The sequence below is a fragment of the Melanotaenia boesemani genome, chromosome 18 (genome assembly GCF_017639745.1).
Source record: "Melanotaenia boesemani isolate fMelBoe1 chromosome 18, fMelBoe1.pri, whole genome shotgun sequence".
NCBI classification, from domain to species: domain Eukaryota; kingdom Metazoa; phylum Chordata; class Actinopteri; order Atheriniformes; family Melanotaeniidae; genus Melanotaenia; species Melanotaenia boesemani.
Genome location: NC_055699.1, coordinates 14,893,120 through 14,910,504, shown reverse-complemented (window position 1 = coordinate 14,910,504; position 17,385 = coordinate 14,893,120). Strand labels below are relative to the sequence as shown.

General features: G+C 38.1%; 1 protein-coding gene across 3 annotated transcripts in view; it reads right to left on the bottom strand.

Annotated features, from left to right (window-relative positions):
• Positions 1 to 980: 980 nt before the first annotated feature.
• fbxo15 (F-box protein 15) overlaps positions 981 to 17,385 on the bottom strand; it is a 36,754-nt gene continuing 20,349 nt past the window's right edge. For 2 of the 3 annotated variants that reach the window (XM_041967478.1, XM_041967476.1), the window contains one exon: positions 981 to 1,171. Coding sequence is in view for 1 of the 3 variants with exons in the window: in XM_041967476.1 (XP_041823410.1) it covers positions 1,125 to 1,171 (47 nt within the window). In the remaining 2 variants the exon portion in view is untranslated. The remainder of the gene's footprint in view (positions 1,172 to 17,385) is intronic. The other variant, XM_041967477.1, reaches the window with a different exon arrangement.

The following is a 17,385-nucleotide window of genomic DNA, read 5'->3' as shown; positions in this document are numbered from 1 at the left end:
AAAATTGGCCACCTTATACACATCACTATTCACACAAATAAAGAAATTACTGTAGTGCTGCCTTAAAAATTCAACTATATTATCTGATCTAGTAAGTCCATCTATAGCGCTTGGCAGAGACATATTGCATTTATTAACAGCCCTCATCTCTTTCCAAAAATTAGAAGCATGATTACTCAACAAGTTCTCAGTCATGGAATTAACCCTCACAGCTTCCTCATGTTCACAGATGAAACAAACAGCATCTTATTACTTTGCATTAATGATCTTCTTATATTCAAACACGGCCCCTGTCTGGGTCTATGACCTTGTAGCTGAATGAGCTATGTCATGATATTCAGCTACATACTTATTACAACCAGGCTTGATGTTCCGTACTTTGTTACTACAAACACGTGTACAAAAATCAGCATGGGGTAGCGTCACTCAGTGGATAGAGTGGTCCTCTTGTAGCCTGAGGGTTGCTGGTTCGATCCTCGGCCATGTTGAGGGGTCCCTGAGCAAGACATCAAAACCCAAATTGCTCCTGATGGGTCGTGGTTAGTGCCTTGCACGGCAGCTTCTGCCATCAGTGTGAATGTGATATATAATGTAAAGTGCTTTGGGTATCATTCCAGGTACAGAAAATTGCTATATAAATACAGACCATTCACCATTACACTTAAAATGGGCTTTCCCACCTTCATCCGGCCTGATCACATCTTGTTCTACAGGATTGCCATACCTCCTGGAATTCTATCTCTAACCATTCCCATTCCCAAGATTCTCCTACCCCTTGAAAGTTATCAGTTTACCCAAGTCCTGTTTTGCTAAAAACCTCTCTTGTAAACATAAAATACCATAGCGCTCCAAACAACAAATCGACAAGCTTTATCTCCTGCACTGTGACCCAAGCACAGGCCACAACAGTTATAAACCAAATATTCATTTATCATGACCTTTAATGACTACTTAATCAAAGATGAGACAGGGATGACAGACGTGCAGTGAGAAAACCTTGTCAATGCTTTCCCTCGGATGCATCACACACCCACAGCCAGTAGATGGAGCTTTTGACCGTGTCAAATGTTTCAACACAGTGAGGTGATTTCAGGCAGTTGTGTCAAAGCTGACTCAATGTTTCATTAGGTCTCGGTTTCACTATCCCTAGGAACCTGACAACAGGGAAAAACTGTAGGGAAACAGGACAGATGATGTGACAAAGGACAACTGAATCCAAGTAGTATAAATACACAAAAGAACTAACTAGACAGTTGATGTGAATGAACAATCAGACCAGGTGAACTAACGTGCAGAAACCAAGAGCAACACACAACTAAACATGACCATTAACACAAAACCCCAGAACGTGATGGCAAACCAAGAAAATAAGCCAAAAATGTGACACAAACCAAGAACACAAACTGTGATCATGACATCTTGTGCTAGCGCATAACAAAAATCGTATTTTTTTATTTTGTAAAGTGCTTAAAAAAACTGAGATGAGTACAGAAAATATCCATTTTAAACTTTTTAAAGGTGAATGATAAAAAAAAAAAAAAACCCTCAACGTTTGAATTAATTTAGATCCATACTTGCAGATCCCATATACTCACATTCCTAAATCAGCAACAGCTGTACTTTTCTAATAAACAGGCCCAGTAAAACCATGTTGTTTAGGGGTCTGATCCCAGTTTGGTCCCAGTTTAACTTCATCTTGGCAAAGTCACAGTTTATGGAAACTTTGTTAGGTAAATGTCTCATTATTCTTCTAATCACAGTGGAGGCAATCGGATGGAGTTTATGTTATGTTGGTAGAAAGATAGCAACAAGTTAACGTTTAAATTGCTGTGGCTCTAAGCTTGTTGCTAACATAGATGCTAACATTAAGCTTTCTCATTACAGTGACTAAAGGTGGATTTATACTCGTGCAGCGTCTGCGTGCGGTCGGCTACGGTGTTGCTGACGCTGGTGATTTACTGTCAGTTGCATGTCGTTTTGTTGTTGTGTTCCAGTTTCTCTTCCTAATCTGAAGTTGGCAGCAGGGGTGGTATCGGTCAGTAAACTCACCAGGTCGGAGTTGTTTTGATGGTTAACTTCATTTCGGTAGGTATTTTCTGTTTTAAAACAATGGTGTCCAGTATAGTTCATTGTCTTTATTAGCTTGTGGAAGGAATAATTTGATCAGCCTCTCATCAATTTGATCCTCTGGTTATTGTTTTTAAAAACTGTGTTTACCACACAAATTCAGCGAGAAGATCCAGGGATCCGGCAACACATGATCCCAAACTGACCAATCACAAGGGAGAACCTCCACGTAAAAGTCTGCGTAGCAGGGGTGCCCATCAGGTCTGGAAGAGGTACGCATCAAGGCTCTGCAGACATACACAGCGCCTATGGAGGTGATGCAGACACAGACGCCTCCTGAGTATAAATCGGCTTTAACTTCTCCAGGTGTGTTTTAAGGTGGATAAGTTTGCTGTTTTTATTTTGGTCCCTCTTTGTTACATTTTTAATACCCAAAAGTTACAGCAGTGCTGTAGCAACAGATGTGTTGGCGCTGCTATTAACTGATTGTGCGTACGGACACATCTGTGTTTGTGTGACATTGCGTCTGTTAGGGTTCCTGTCTGTCTCCCGTGTATATGCGTCATGTCTGTTTTCTACCTGGAGAAGTTCAGCAGCAGCAATCATCCCACCTGGGCAGATCATCACACCAGGAACTCATCCACCAATCAACTACCACAGTATTTAAACACCGGACCTTTCTGCATTCCTCACCGGATCGTCCAGTTACCCATCTGGTATATCGTGGCCTTTCTTGCTTCTCTGTCTCAACCAGTTTATGTCTATAACGTCATTCTTGTATTTAGACTCCTGGTGTCGTGGATCCTGCCTGTCCTGTCTGCCTGCAACCTCCTGGACTATTTTCCTCCATACAATCCACTTCCTCGTCTCTGGCTCCAACCAACCGCCCGTCCGACTCTGCCAGCTTGCTTGCCAGTCCAGTCAGCAGCGAACCTCTGAGGATCTTGGATTTGGAACACGGATCATCCTGTTAATTGTCAACATTAAAACCCCTTTCTTAATTGATCACCCTCTGTCTCCTGGTTGCTCAGTGTCTGCACCGTGGGTCCACAAACCATTGCCTGTCGGACTCACCGTAACAGCGTCAGTGTTATGTCTGGAAAAATGACAGCACGACAGGATATTGGACGAAGAGGAAATCACAAAACGTTTGCTCACGAGTCTCAACTCGCAAGTCCGAGTCAAGTCTCAAGTCACTAGAAATGCGGCTTATGTGTAACTTAAGTCAGAGTCTCAGACTTGCGTTCCTATCTCTGCGTTACATAAATCATTGTTTATTAATTCAGCGTATAAATATATGGATTTCTATCGGTAAGGACAACATATGTCTGACAGCTGCTTTAGGTAGGAGGAGACAGAAACTCTGAGTTTCTTTATGCTGATTTTGCTATTGAGTAGCTTTACTTTAGAGTCACCATGGGGGTTTCTTTCTTCTTTTTTTTTTTTTTTTTTTTGTGTTCAAACCTGAGGTGGTTTTTACAAGAATTTGTCCAGTATGAGCAGCAAGAGAGGCAGAGACATATTCAGCATATAGTGCTATGCTGCTTTTTACACTTCTTACTTCCTCTCTTTGGTTCACTGGATGTTCTTTTTGCTTTCTCACTGCAAGAGAACTGCATAAGTAAACCAATAACCTCAGGTGGACCAGAGGTTGCACCTTTGGTAGAAAAGACATAAGAAAGTGTAGTATAAACACCATGTCCTGTACTGAGCAGGCATCCAAATAACTGCTCTAGCACAGAAACTCACCAAAGGACACCCTGCCAACTGGACCCTCCCTGTTCATTGGTTTTGTTTTGTTTTTTATGCTCTTTTGCCTTCCACAGGACCATTTACCAGTACATGACTAAGGTCAATCAAAGTGCTGATTGGTCACTTTCTTTCAGACAGCTTCTAAAGCTAAAATAATTTCCTTTGCTTTGTGACTTTGCACATTTAGATCCAGGTACAGATTCCTCCTGCTTATAAGGTAACAAAGTGTTCTGTCTTTTATTAACAAAACAGAAATGGATTAGTGTATTGTTTGCTTTTTATTTACCAATTGAGAGATATTTTCATTTCTTTTCCTTAGGGGAGATTAGGGGCAGGTTCAAATATGGGACATAGACAGACTAAGCGCGAAGTAAACAGGCTGCTAAGCACTTAATATTATGCCAAAAATACAAACAAAAAAGAGAAAAATAAAAGCCAACCTTATTTTTAACACTACATGCCTATAGTGATTTTTCTGAGGTTCAGTACAGTCTTTTGTGTTGCTTTTACTGTAAATCAACATAATGTGGTAGATTGTAAAGGAAAAAAGTAATTCTTCTCAGCAAATGACAGATTTTCTTTTCCAAATTTGTTTCATCTTCTATTACTAATGTAACTTTATCTGTCAGTTGTCTGATGAGCCATGTCAAGCCACCTAAAGAAAAATTACACAAATTGTTGCTGTCACGTTGTTATCATGTTAGAGCTGAACTGTACTGCACCTTTTTCCATCCAAAAAAGCAATTTATCTTTGTGCTCTTCTACCCTCCTCCTTGTCAGAATTATACTTTTCAATATATTAATCTTTTTTTTAGATGTGTTTATCATTAGTGACAGAATTAACCTAATGTTTTATGAGTAAAGTTTAAAGAACTTGGTAATAAATTCTGTAGCGTCAAGGCCCCTGTTATTATCACATCAAATAAGTCTTCCTCTTCGTGTCCCCCTCACCCATCCTATCTACAAGCTTTACGACCCAAGGAAAAACTCCCTTTTTCCCACCAGATAGCCAAATTGTTTATTTAAGCTGAATTCTCAGCTTACACCGGCTCTTTCACTCAGAGGATACCTGATTTGTACTCAAACCTAAAAATACAGACTTAAATATCTTCAAAGAAGAGAATGTGAGAAACACTCTACGTTGATTAAACCCAGAACTAAGTGTCAACTATGCATGCACGCAGATGGCTAACAACCTGGTGATTCACGACACTTAGAACATTTGAAAGGGGGAAGATGGCTATCTCCCGGACGATTCACACATGTAAATCACCTGACCCGGACGTCTTCCCCATTCTTGGGACGTCCAGATAACATTCCTGACACAGCTGGACTCTGTTAAGAAGTGTCAACGAAATAACCATTTTCCTTGCAGGACTGTTTTGAACTAAATCCATAAACTGCATTAAATGTTTGATCTCTGTGATAATGACTGGTTTAAAATGATTCCACATATTAAGAAGCACCAAGTGTAATTTGAACGGAGTTACTGGGACATATCGTTACAAAGTTACAATTAAATGGATTTTTATCATGGAGCAACAACTCCTCCTAGTGGCCGTTTCCAAGGCGTAACTGTGGTCACAAAGAGTAAACCATTCTTACGACTTACAGAAACTTTTCTCCATAAATACCCATGACTAAACTGATAGTGAATTATTGTAAATATGAACTTTCCTTCCAGGTCCTGGATTTTCAAAGTATATTTTGTTTTATCAATGAAATTATATAAATGTGTGTTTATGTTTCATGAATAATTAACGTCCTATGACAATCTAAGTTTGTGTTTCACTGTCAAACAGGCTATTCATCTGTTTTTATTAATAATTAATTGTGGGCATATTCAATAAAAGGCTCTGATTGTGATTTCCAAAACTTCTGGAAACACATTTGTCACACCAGCAAATTGTCACCGTTGTGCCAGTTGAGAACTGAAGACCACAAGATTCGCCTTAGAAGCTGAACCAGACCGGTTCCGGACGGGCTGTCTCCTGCTGAGCATCTACTCGGACTTCAGGGAGGATACCACCTTGGTTTCTTGTCTTGCTCTGCTAATAGGCCCTACCGAAATTAAATAAATTCTGTTCATTAGTTTAGTTAATTTTCCCATATTCCAAACTTCATAAAGTCCAGATATTATTTTCGTTATAATTTTTGGTTTGGTTTAATTCCATTCCTTATTCTTATTTTATTTTCCACGAATCTGCTTTATTTCTGCTGTCTTTTAAGCTGGTTCACCCTCCCGGCGCAACTGAAGGGTGGTGCCCCTTTATGAAGCAAACACTAAACGAAATAAAATTATCCCTTCATGAGTAGTAATATTAATTTCTAACCTTAAGATCTTACTTTAATATCGAGGCATTACGCTACAATTCACTCCTGGCCTGGACAGGAGTGAGGAAGGGTAATAGTATCCTTTTTAGCGCCACTTACTCTTAATACTTCCTAAAGTAAAAAAAAAAAAAATAAATAAATAAAATAAATTAATTAATAGACAGTTAAAATAATCTCCTTGTGTCATAGTAGGAGAAAACAGTGTTTGTAAGGTGGCAAGTAAAATATGTGCTTTTACTAAATCAGCTGTTGTCTAGTCAATGATCAATTATTTTGTGCATTTGCTTGGAAAGTGGAAGCCAGAGAATAATAGAATAAATAATGAAGGGTGAAGTGGTTCACCAGCAGAGGATTTAAGCTCTAAATGTGCATTGTTTAAATAAAACCTCAGTTACAGGCAACAGTATAGCTTTGAGTGTCATAGTATGCAAAGAAATAAAATATTGCAGCATAAATGTTTCATTCGAGCTTTAGAAACTATTGATCATTTAGAGACCAACTTCATTGGTAATAAATTCTTTTCTATGAAAAAACAAAGACAACAGATTTTTACCAGTTGTTGCGTAGCACAAATCAACCAGATGTCAAAGAGAGTGATTTTAAAATAATTAAATACACCAACAACCTTGTGATGTGAATATTCACAAATAAAAACTTGTGAATCCAGTCCATGAGGACAAGACAAGGCCATAAGACCCAAATGCCTCTATAATGAGAGGCAGGTAGTGATGTTCTGCTCAAGCCCATCTACTCAATTCCGTCTCGATCTTATGAACTGGAAGTATTCATGAAAAGGTTTATTTATTTTGATCACTGTTATGACATGGAACAGTATGTATCAGTGATCAATGCTGTCAACTGCTGCCTGACTAACGTACTTCCTCTAAAGACCCATTTATGCTCCCTTACCACCTCTTTGTCCATTTTTGGATGTTTTGAGACCAACGACACGTGTGACACTACCAAGATGGCGACGGTGGGAACGCCCAACGAGCTTCACTTTTGCTCTTCAGAAACCTACGGGTGATGTTACAGAGGCTCCGTCCATCTTTTATATACAGTCTATGTCCCTTACGTATGTAAATGGTGACGTCGCTTCAAAAGTTATCATGTGTCACCATCCTCATACTTCCATTCGTGTTTTGTGCTTCAATGGTGGTTAAGTCAATTCCTCCACTAGTGGCCAAATTCAGAGTTCACTCCCTCAAGACGAAATCAGTTTCAGACACCATTTGGCATTGGTAATGCATTGCTATAAAGTTGTTTCCAACTGCCCAACTTGCCCTAAACACTCATATATTGTCTTTTTTCAAAAGCTCAAGCATTTTCTAGTTGTTGTGCTCATCTTCATTCTTCTTTTGTTTTTTTGTTTCCCTCCCGATTCTCTTCTTCTTCCTGGTTTGTTTCTCACCCTGGTCACATCTCTGCCCCCGCGATTTCTGGTGGTATTGCACCGTTTTCAGCGACAAACAACGGATAGTTAAATTTCCTGAAAACAGACCAAATTATGTGAGTAACCATTGCACAAGACGGATACGCAGACTGGAGTACAGTTTCGTCCATCTTCTGCGTCGAGCATAAATGGGCCTTAAGACGCAGAGTTTAAGTCTGACTTAAGAAATTACAGTGCCAGTCACCATATCAACAGTGTCAAACCGAGGGTCCAAATATCAACTGTTATAAAACACAGCTGCATGCTAATAGCTAATACAACTGAATAAAACATTGCCAAATCAAACAACATAGATATTCATAAAAACTATAATTAAAAAGTCATGCTAGACAGATGAAAACTATGCTAAAGTGCTAAAGTGCTAATGTTAGCACATGACACTAGCTTTAGTTTGCCCTATATGTACATCTATAAACACATAAATCGAAAAGAAGTCTAGACATACAGCTACAGATTCACTGAAACATAAACACATATAGGTGTCTTTATACGATCTCCCCTGTAATAACAAGGAACAGTTGACAGTATCAGTGATCGATGCTGTCAACTTTTCTGCCTGACCAGCATACTTCCTCTAAAAAATTACACCGCTGGTCACCCCCATTAGTAGACTCCTACTGCCATCTATTGGCAGAAAACAGCACAATTATTCTGTCTAAATCAGATAGGTTAACCCAAGTAGCCATGTGCACCCAAACAACTAAAACAGAAAAATTAAAGGGGCAAAATTATTAATAAAACTAACAATGTCCCACACAGAGAACAGTGTTTCCATCCAGTTACATGACCACCTCAAATAAGGCCTTGTTACATCATCTGTGTGTACTAAGCTGCCCTGGGAATTTCAAAGCAATTGGCTTGTCAATCTGTCAATGCTTTAAAAAGGGTTTTATTTGCATTGGAAATTGTAGGTTTTTGAGAGATTTTTCTAGTGATCATTCATCGTTCAATTTAGGAAAGAGATTAAATAAACACATCACATTAGAATGATTTTAGATTAGATTTAATTTCGTTCAGATACCTTTATATATTCACAGTGGCAGCCAGGTAGGCATAATACATTCACAGACATACGCAGAACATGCACTGTTACACAAACAAAAACATCTCTGCTACCTATTGTTAGACAGGAATACTTAATCCTACCAACAAGTGTAGAGAGTAAGAGGCTATCCTATAAATTAATTCTGGAGGTCGACACAAGGTGGAATTCTGCATGTTTTTTTTATTCTGCAGCACCTACACAAGCAGTGTAAACCAGATGGAGCAGCTGTCACATATCTCAACATAATGTCCCCCTGAGAAGTGTCTTAGTAGTAAAATTAATTCCAATTATTTGTATGACTCAGCATAAACCCATGACCAAATTACACGAGTAAAAAAAAAAAAAAAAAAAAAAAACAACACAGGCTTTTTAAACGGATCAATGTTTCAATGCAGTGAATCAATCTCAAGGCAGTTGTGTCACAGTACCTCAGTGCTTCACAAAGCTTCAGTTTCCTTATCCCTAGAGGCAGGCAGATGTATCAACCATGATTTTTTTCTCAAACATTTAGTTCTGCAAAAGGAGGGAGTTCCACAAACTAAACAAACAAAAGGCAAAACTTAAACAACTGAATGACTGACCAGCACAACTTCCAACAGCTTAACATGAGAAAGAACTGGCAGAGAACAAAGGAAACCATGGGAAATTATACTGAGTGACTAATAATAAATGAGGAGCAGGTGTGGTAACCAGAAACCCAGCATCAGGTATAACAAGACACAGGAAGTAAACTTTAGAGAATGCACTAGTACTAAGACTTTAAGTCAGCTTAAAGTTACAGTGTAAGAATTACTGATATTTAATGATAAAGATTATCATAGCACAGTGGCTGTCAGTGGCCAATATTCCTTCACACTATAAACATGTTTTCATCTGCTAGTGGATCCAGTGATCTCAGGTGCAACAATTACAGGCACCAAAAGTATTTATCTGTTGTGCTAATGAGTTACTTATCCTAAATGGTGCTCAAGAACCTATCAAGCAAAGCTGGTATTGCAGTTTTAAAGTTCAAAGGGTTCTCACTTCGCACACTGAGTTGTTTGTCCACTCAGAGGCACCATAATAAAAATGTTGTCACAAATATGGCAGCTCCTATGTATGTGGACCCACTGCAAGTAAATGGCTCATTCTTTCATTCTTCTCATTCTGCATTGAAACCACAACACTTATATTACTAAAGTGATTAGATATCAATAGTAAGATAGTGATAGTAGTTTTTAGTTACATTTTTCTGTCACTGAGCTTTGATTTTTTTTTCTCTCTTTTTTGCACACTGCACCTTTAAACCTCAAAGTAAACAGAGAACAGAAATCCAACATAAACCAGGAAAAAAAATCAATTATGACATTTGTTGACAGTTTGTTGCGTTTGCATGAAGAAGGCCCCCAGTTCCAGTTTAGTGATAAGTTGCTGTCAGAAAACAAATGCTACAGTATGTATGGCATAATGGCAATGATTTCATTAAAACCTTGAGAACTGACTCTTTATCCTAAAAAAAAGGCGCATTTCATGAGAACAATACAATTTTTACACACAAAGTATTATTATTATTTTGGTACATCAGCTACAACAAAGAAAGTTTCTCCTTTCTAAGTTTCAGAGGTTCCTGGCAATCTGTAGTCTTGCCTGCTATCTGCTCGGTTTGACTCCACCAACCTTGTATTGATTTGTAGGTACAGACAACAACACAGAATGATGTTGTAAAACAAAAAGAAAAAAAAAAAACTGTCATGGGATTCTTTATTTACATGACCAATAATTTGTTTGACTACAACAATTAAAGCCTATGCTATACTAATTGTGTCTGTGAAAGACAGTTTTTTTCCTGACAAAATTTGCATGCTAGCCATCCTAAAATCCATGCAAAGCTAGTATGCTAAAGCTAATGTGATATCATCAGCTATGGGTGCTTTTGCAAGACTGCAGATATTTACATTATGTTCACACTGAACTGCAGGCAAAATGGCTCAAATCAGACATTTTTGCCCCTGTAAGACCCATATCTGATCTTTTTTATGATAGTCTGAACAGCACAAATCCAATATTTTGACTTTCACATGTACTAAATTGGAAATCTGATCATTTTCAAAGCAACTTCAGTTTGAACGATTATGTTGCCTTTCATCCAGTTTTTATGTCATTGAAGCAAGGCAGACGTCATAAATCTGTGCTGGTGTAGGCAAGATGTCGTAAGGTCAAATGTAAACAATGGATGGAACAATATTATTATTGTGTTGGATCTGACTGCAAAACTTACAAACTAATACACACATGCTGACATGCGCAGCATCCATTTTTACCTCGATAAACACAGTTGGCTTCGTGTGACGTCACGTCTTCCTCTGCTCATGGAGGTCACTTCAGAACAATAAACTGTTCACAATGGAGTCTAATGGCAGTCACATAAAATTAAATTGCAAAATTATATTGTGACCCACCAACCACCTTAATTTCATTAATTTATTTACCTTATTCATGTTACAATTACAGCAAACAGCCTTTTAGTAGTGGTCCATAACAAGTTGATATATCTAATTTCATTTAGGTCTTAATACTTTAGAAACTCAAGGTAAGCTGTCAACAATAAGGAAATAATTTCATGATTTATATTACTGTGGACCAAATATGTAGATTTAGCTGACTAATATCTAATGTTTCATTCAGCACTAACAAGTGATTCAGATGACTTAATTATTACTAAAACTAAATGACAGTTCAGCCCTAACACTTTGACTAAAGCTAACAAAAGAAACACTTGTACTGTATTACCTTTGTTTCTGTGTGTTTCTGTGCTATTCTCATTTTTTATACACCCAACGTCCTTTCCTGCATGCCTCAGATTTCTTCTCCAAGGCTACTGTATTACAAGCCTGTCAGCTTCTTAAATTTCAATTATGGTTATGACCTTTGCTCTAAGCATGTTGTTATGGGTCCTTGACAGGCTCAATGCAGTCATCCCATGAGCTATCATCGTATATCAGACATATTGCAGCATTAGTGACAGTGTTGGCGCTTCAGGCAAAACCTTCATTTTATGAATGGTCACCCTGACAAGTGTCATATTATTTTGAGTAGAGTTAGTCTTATCCACCAAATGGAAAGTCATTCCCAAATGGGTTGTCATAGAATAAAGTGATAGAAAAATGGAAGACATGAACATGTTAAACTGTTTTTAAAAGCAATTTGTTTGTGGATGAAACACACAAACTGTCAATGAATGATCCCATTTAGCAGTTTGAGCTCACTAGAAAGTAGTGCTACCACTGCTTCTGTAGTAGGTTGGGAATGGCTACATTAAGTTTTGTTGAAACATCTCTCCATTCTTGTCCTTTTTTTTCTGTCCCTTCTGGTCAGGTCCAGCAAGATTACATAAATTCCATAATACCAAATAAATAAGATGAAACAATATGTTTAAACCAATAAAGAAATAAAAAAAGTGAGATTATCCAGAGGGGCCTAGTACCTATAAAGCTTCTCTTGGTAGAACAAATTTGTTCCGCAGCAGCCAGACCATTATTCTGTCTGCTACAATGCTGGACAGGACAAGTCACATTTTTTTTTTAAATACACCTAAACAGCACACGTTCACTGAAATCCTGAAATATTCTAGAAATGTTTTGGAGTGGTGGCATGTGAGAACACATATCTGCAGCATGCGTTCTGGATTTTCCGGTAGAAATTTATTCCACAGATGCACTATGTAACTTCCCAACCTTAATTCTGACTTTCCTAACTCGTTTGATGGCACAGAGAAATTTCTGGAGCCATCGCTGCATAGCAGTGTCCTGAGACTGAAAAAGTGCAGTTTACAACTTCCGCTTCCAGGACACCATGTGACATTGCAGCTGAGTTTGTCTTTATGCATAGAGCTTCACAACCCCCCTTCCTGGTGAACCGGCCCATGTTTACACCAGTTTAACCAGAACCAAAGTGGGAGGATTTTAATCTGTGGAATTCATTGCAGAAGCAAAATGGCAGGTTGTGTTGATTATCTGCAAAGTTTCATCCTGTATTTAGTCAGCTGTATGCAGGAGGCCAAGAGTTGAGAGGTGGTACTCGGTCAGCTTCTTCCTGGTTGTGGCTGCTATGATGGCAGAATTCTGTGCCAGTTTTTACTGGTCATGGAAAATGGATATGTAACAACAAATCCAGCTCCCCTTTTTTCAAAATCTTTTTTTACTGTTGCACTATTCTTTCTTCGATTTTCTTAAGTCTATTGATTTGGTGTTTGAGTGAACCCAGTCTTTGACCACTGATGACATCATGGTTTGCAAAGAAGGCAAACCACTATTTTTTGGTTCTAATCTAATCAGTCCATCAGGTGTCACATTCAAAAGGTTAAAATGAAACCTTTGAGCCATTCAGTGTGGACTCCAGTCTCTTCCAATGACATTTTAGTAGAAAAATCTTGGTTTATAACTTAAGGAGTAACTTGATGTTTGCTTGCTTAGCTTAAAAGACAAAAGAAAAAAGGACAATGACCACAAAGTATTCATTTAGCTACAAACTAGAAAAAAATTATTTAAAACTTGCCCAAAGCATTAATACCAGCATGTGGTTGCAAGATTATTTGGTTCCTGCTGTCATGATATTAAATTAACTGTTGTAGTGATTCTGAAATAGAAACATGTCATTACCAAAATCTGCATAATTCCTAATTATTGATATCTATTGAATTTATTGCAAAGGTTTTCTTTCATTGTGCCTTGATACGCCACATTTTTCGAGGACAGCAGCAGGTTGAAATAGTACAAACTGCATCATATGGATACTGTGTATGGCAGGGGTGCCCAAAGTCGGTCCTTGGGGGCTGCTGTTCTGCAGATTTTCCCAATGTTTCCTGCTTCAATACACCTGACTCAAATGAAATAGATCCAACAGCCAATTACGTTTTGCACAAGGACTCATCAATTTGAATTAGGTGGTTTTGGAGCAGGGACACATAAAAAACCTGCAGGATTGAGGCCCTTGAGGACCGGAGCTGGGCACCCCTGGTGTACGGTAAACAAGCTGACATCATGTACATACAATGCTGATCCTGGGCAGATTAGATTTATTCTCTCCTATTTCTCTGTGTTTCTCAGAAGACATCAGATATAGTAACAAATTTCACAATTACACATTTCATAAACTGCTCATTATGGCAGCAGTTTCTTGAAATCTAAATTTCTTGAATCAGCAAAAAAAATGTTGGAGAATGTTCAGAAGGAATACACTGCCGAATACACAGATGACTGGAACATTAGGTCAATTTTGTGATTGTTTTTTTTTCTTTCATCTTTCAGCTTTCAGACTTTATATTACATGTGACCTAAGAGCACACTTTTGTAGGTCATTATGTTGCCTGGATTTCTAATTCAGACACTAAACATTTTCACATTGTCTTCATGTTATTTTACAGTTAAAGCAACAGTGTGAAAATGTATAAGACCATCATGTGTATTTGTTTTACTGCTGAAGTGTGTGCTCCTGAGGAATCCCCAGGAGTAAGACAAACGAGCCTCAGGACAGATGATTTAGTAGACTCTCAGCTCTCAGTCATTATCTCTAGTACCAAATCTCATAAAAAATGCTGTTGGTTTCATTGGGGGATGCATCCTGACACCCATCTCCAGGGCTTCATAAAATGCTGCAAACACTCCCAGTCACTTCCAATAACCATCTGACGCAGTCCAAGTGCTCAGGGCAACAGGTTGCAGGAATACAAATGTGTTTCTGATATGCAGTGTGTTGTCTATGCTGAGTGTTTAAAAAATCTTATGCAAGCAAGCTGGACAGATATGCATATTATGATTATTCAAGGATTTGGCCAAATGCCTTCAGCAATGACAGTACGCCGATGATTTCTGTAATCACTTTGAGGTAATTATGCAGCAATACGCTGAATGAAGTCCTCGGGGAAGAACAGAGAATACTTTCTGTGGTGCCACTATGTGATCACAGCTCCCCAGTGACACCTACCATACTTTGCAGCAGTCCTTTGTCACAGAAAAGCTCCAGCTCGACACATCAAGCATTGAGGGATGGATCCTAATGCAACGCTGCAGCATCAAATGCAAAGAGGTGTGCATGCATTACCGCCTGCTTTAGATTTGACTTTGTTATTGTCTCACTGACCCTTTTATTTTAAGTGAGAGGAATTATTTCAGTGCAGTTTGGAAACACTAAAATCTGTTGCCAGGCTCCAATTAAACTGAGACCTTTTATCTCAATGATCCCAAAACACAGAATTAGAAAAGGAAAGGAAGCAGAAAAAAAAAATATTTACATGCCTTAATTCACTGTAGTTTAACCTAAAATATTTCATGGTCTTGAACTAATTTGATAACATACAGTTTATTTATTTTTACCTTTTAAGTCAGCAACATATTTCAATAAAGTTAAGAACTGGCAATTGAGGCAAGGCAGGTTTTTTATAGCATATTTCATGTACAAGACAAATAAAACATTAAAAGCATTACATTAAAGCAGGGTGCAAAGGGTGCAAATATTTAAAAAGTACATTAAAAATAAAATTAAAAGAAAAATTAAAAGAAATTAAATAGAAATCAATAGACATGGACAACAGAGTACATACAGTGGCTTACATATCGTTGTCACCATGTGATAAAATATATTCAGAAAGAACAAAGGGGGCAAAACTTATCTTAATTAAAAGCAGTGGCAAAAAAAAAGACTTCTTAGACTTAATTTAAAAGAATTAAGGTTTAGCAGACTTAAGGTTTCTTGCAGTTTCTCTGGTAGATATTTGGTGTGTTAAAAAGAAAAGTTTGGAGTGTGTAAATAACATTTGTGGACCCAAATGCGGGAACTGAAAGCAGACACATGCTGGAACAAATGTTTTATCCTAACTACAGACTGACACAGGACTGAAAAACTAAACAGGTATGTACAACACTGAAGAAACCATGAAAGAGTAACTGAAACCAAGAGGTAACCTATATGTACACTGAGGACATCTAACAAGGAGCAGGTGAAGTGAATTTGCAAATTAGACCAGGTGAACTCATGAAAGAAGAACACACAAGGGGAAAAACTACAACGTAAAACAGGAAAGACGGAACTCAAAATGGCAACAGTAACAAAACCCAAACCAAACTTCACAGATCATTACAGTAAAGGACAATGGCACACGCCTCCATCATCAAGAACACTAGGCAGTTACAAACCGAATGCCATGCAAGAGACAAAAAATCATCAACCCCACAGCAACCCAGAGTCAAGGTTACTGTCTTGTTGAGGGCTTGTAAATAATCAAAGAGGAGCGTGTGTATGGTTTTTGATATCAGTAATAAATTAAATATAAATAAATGAATAATATTGGTAATAATAATCATGATGTCATAAATATGATGGATGCATACTGACAGGATCTGACAGCACATTTCAGGCGTCAGTGACAAACGGTTTCCGCTCAGTAAGCAGGGATGATTTTGAGATGAGGGCTGAGGCTGGTTCCACTCAAGCTGTCACAGAAAGCTGGCAGCATCAGTTTCACTGACACGTCTGAAATTAGCTTTGGTCTACCTGAGTGTGAAAATCCGGATTCAGGTCGACCTTTAGCTGCCCGATTACTTAGAAGAAAGTACAGAAAAGTGGGAGAAGCAGCAGCTACAGAAAAAAAAAAAAAAACAACAGGAACAAACTACATGTACAGTCTTGGTGGCTCACATTTATTCATCATGTTTTAAAATTAGTTAAATTTCTGTCAATGAAAAGCTGTAATAATTTCAGGATTTTTTTTCTTTACGTTTTAGGCAGGAGGCAATCTCTTCATCTGTCATGTGCTTTCAAAAGAAGCCCTGGGCAAGTCATTTGCATTGGCTGCAAGGCTTTCTTTAATATGTTAGTCATAGTTAAACTTCCTTTACCGATTATGCTTCAAACACTTTCATTTCCTTTTGTTCAAAACATATAGATTGAAGATTTACACCTACGGTGCTCAAAATACCAAGGACAAAGCTCACTGGTTAAAATCTAAACAATAAAGCAGATGCTATGATTTGCACAAACATAGATGCCATCCTCCTTGGCAGAACTTTTCTGTTTGGGCTTTGAAAATCAAAAGGCTTTCTAGTAGCTAATGTGATTTTCCATGCATTACTGTGCTGGCTGTAGCTCTTACATGACTCTCTTAGAAAGTGGGTTCACTGTAAATCCTCAAGGCTGTTTTGGACGACTGTTGTTCTTCGGAAGCTGTAAATAACACACAGCCCCTAGAGCTGTGTGTATGCCATGCTTGCCTTTACGTGATGATATTATATGTGATGCAATGCCTAAAAACTAAGTAATTAAATGCTACTAATATATTTTGGATATATCAAATACATCTGCTCAGAAGGATAATGATGGGTGTGGTATTATGCATGCATTGACTGCATGACTACTTTGTGTATTCAGATATATGGGAAACATAGCACAAGGTGTATTTGTTGTATATTTTCTATCTGAAAGACTGTAATAATGTTTTTTTTCTTTCTCATTCTCTTACACTTACTATTTATTTTGAGGTTTACACACTGGCAATTAGTTCATCTACAGCATGTTCCAAAGTCTCCTTTGATGAGAATTTTTGAGCTGATGAAGGTAATATAGCTCAGACATCTGTAAAGGTTCTTGTTTATCTTGGACAGGCTATCCAGCGTTGGCTGATAAAAGTCAACTGGACTGGGGTTAGCTTCTTGGAGACGTTTGAGTCTCATCCAGAAAAGCTTCCATAGCTTCGAGGGAGATA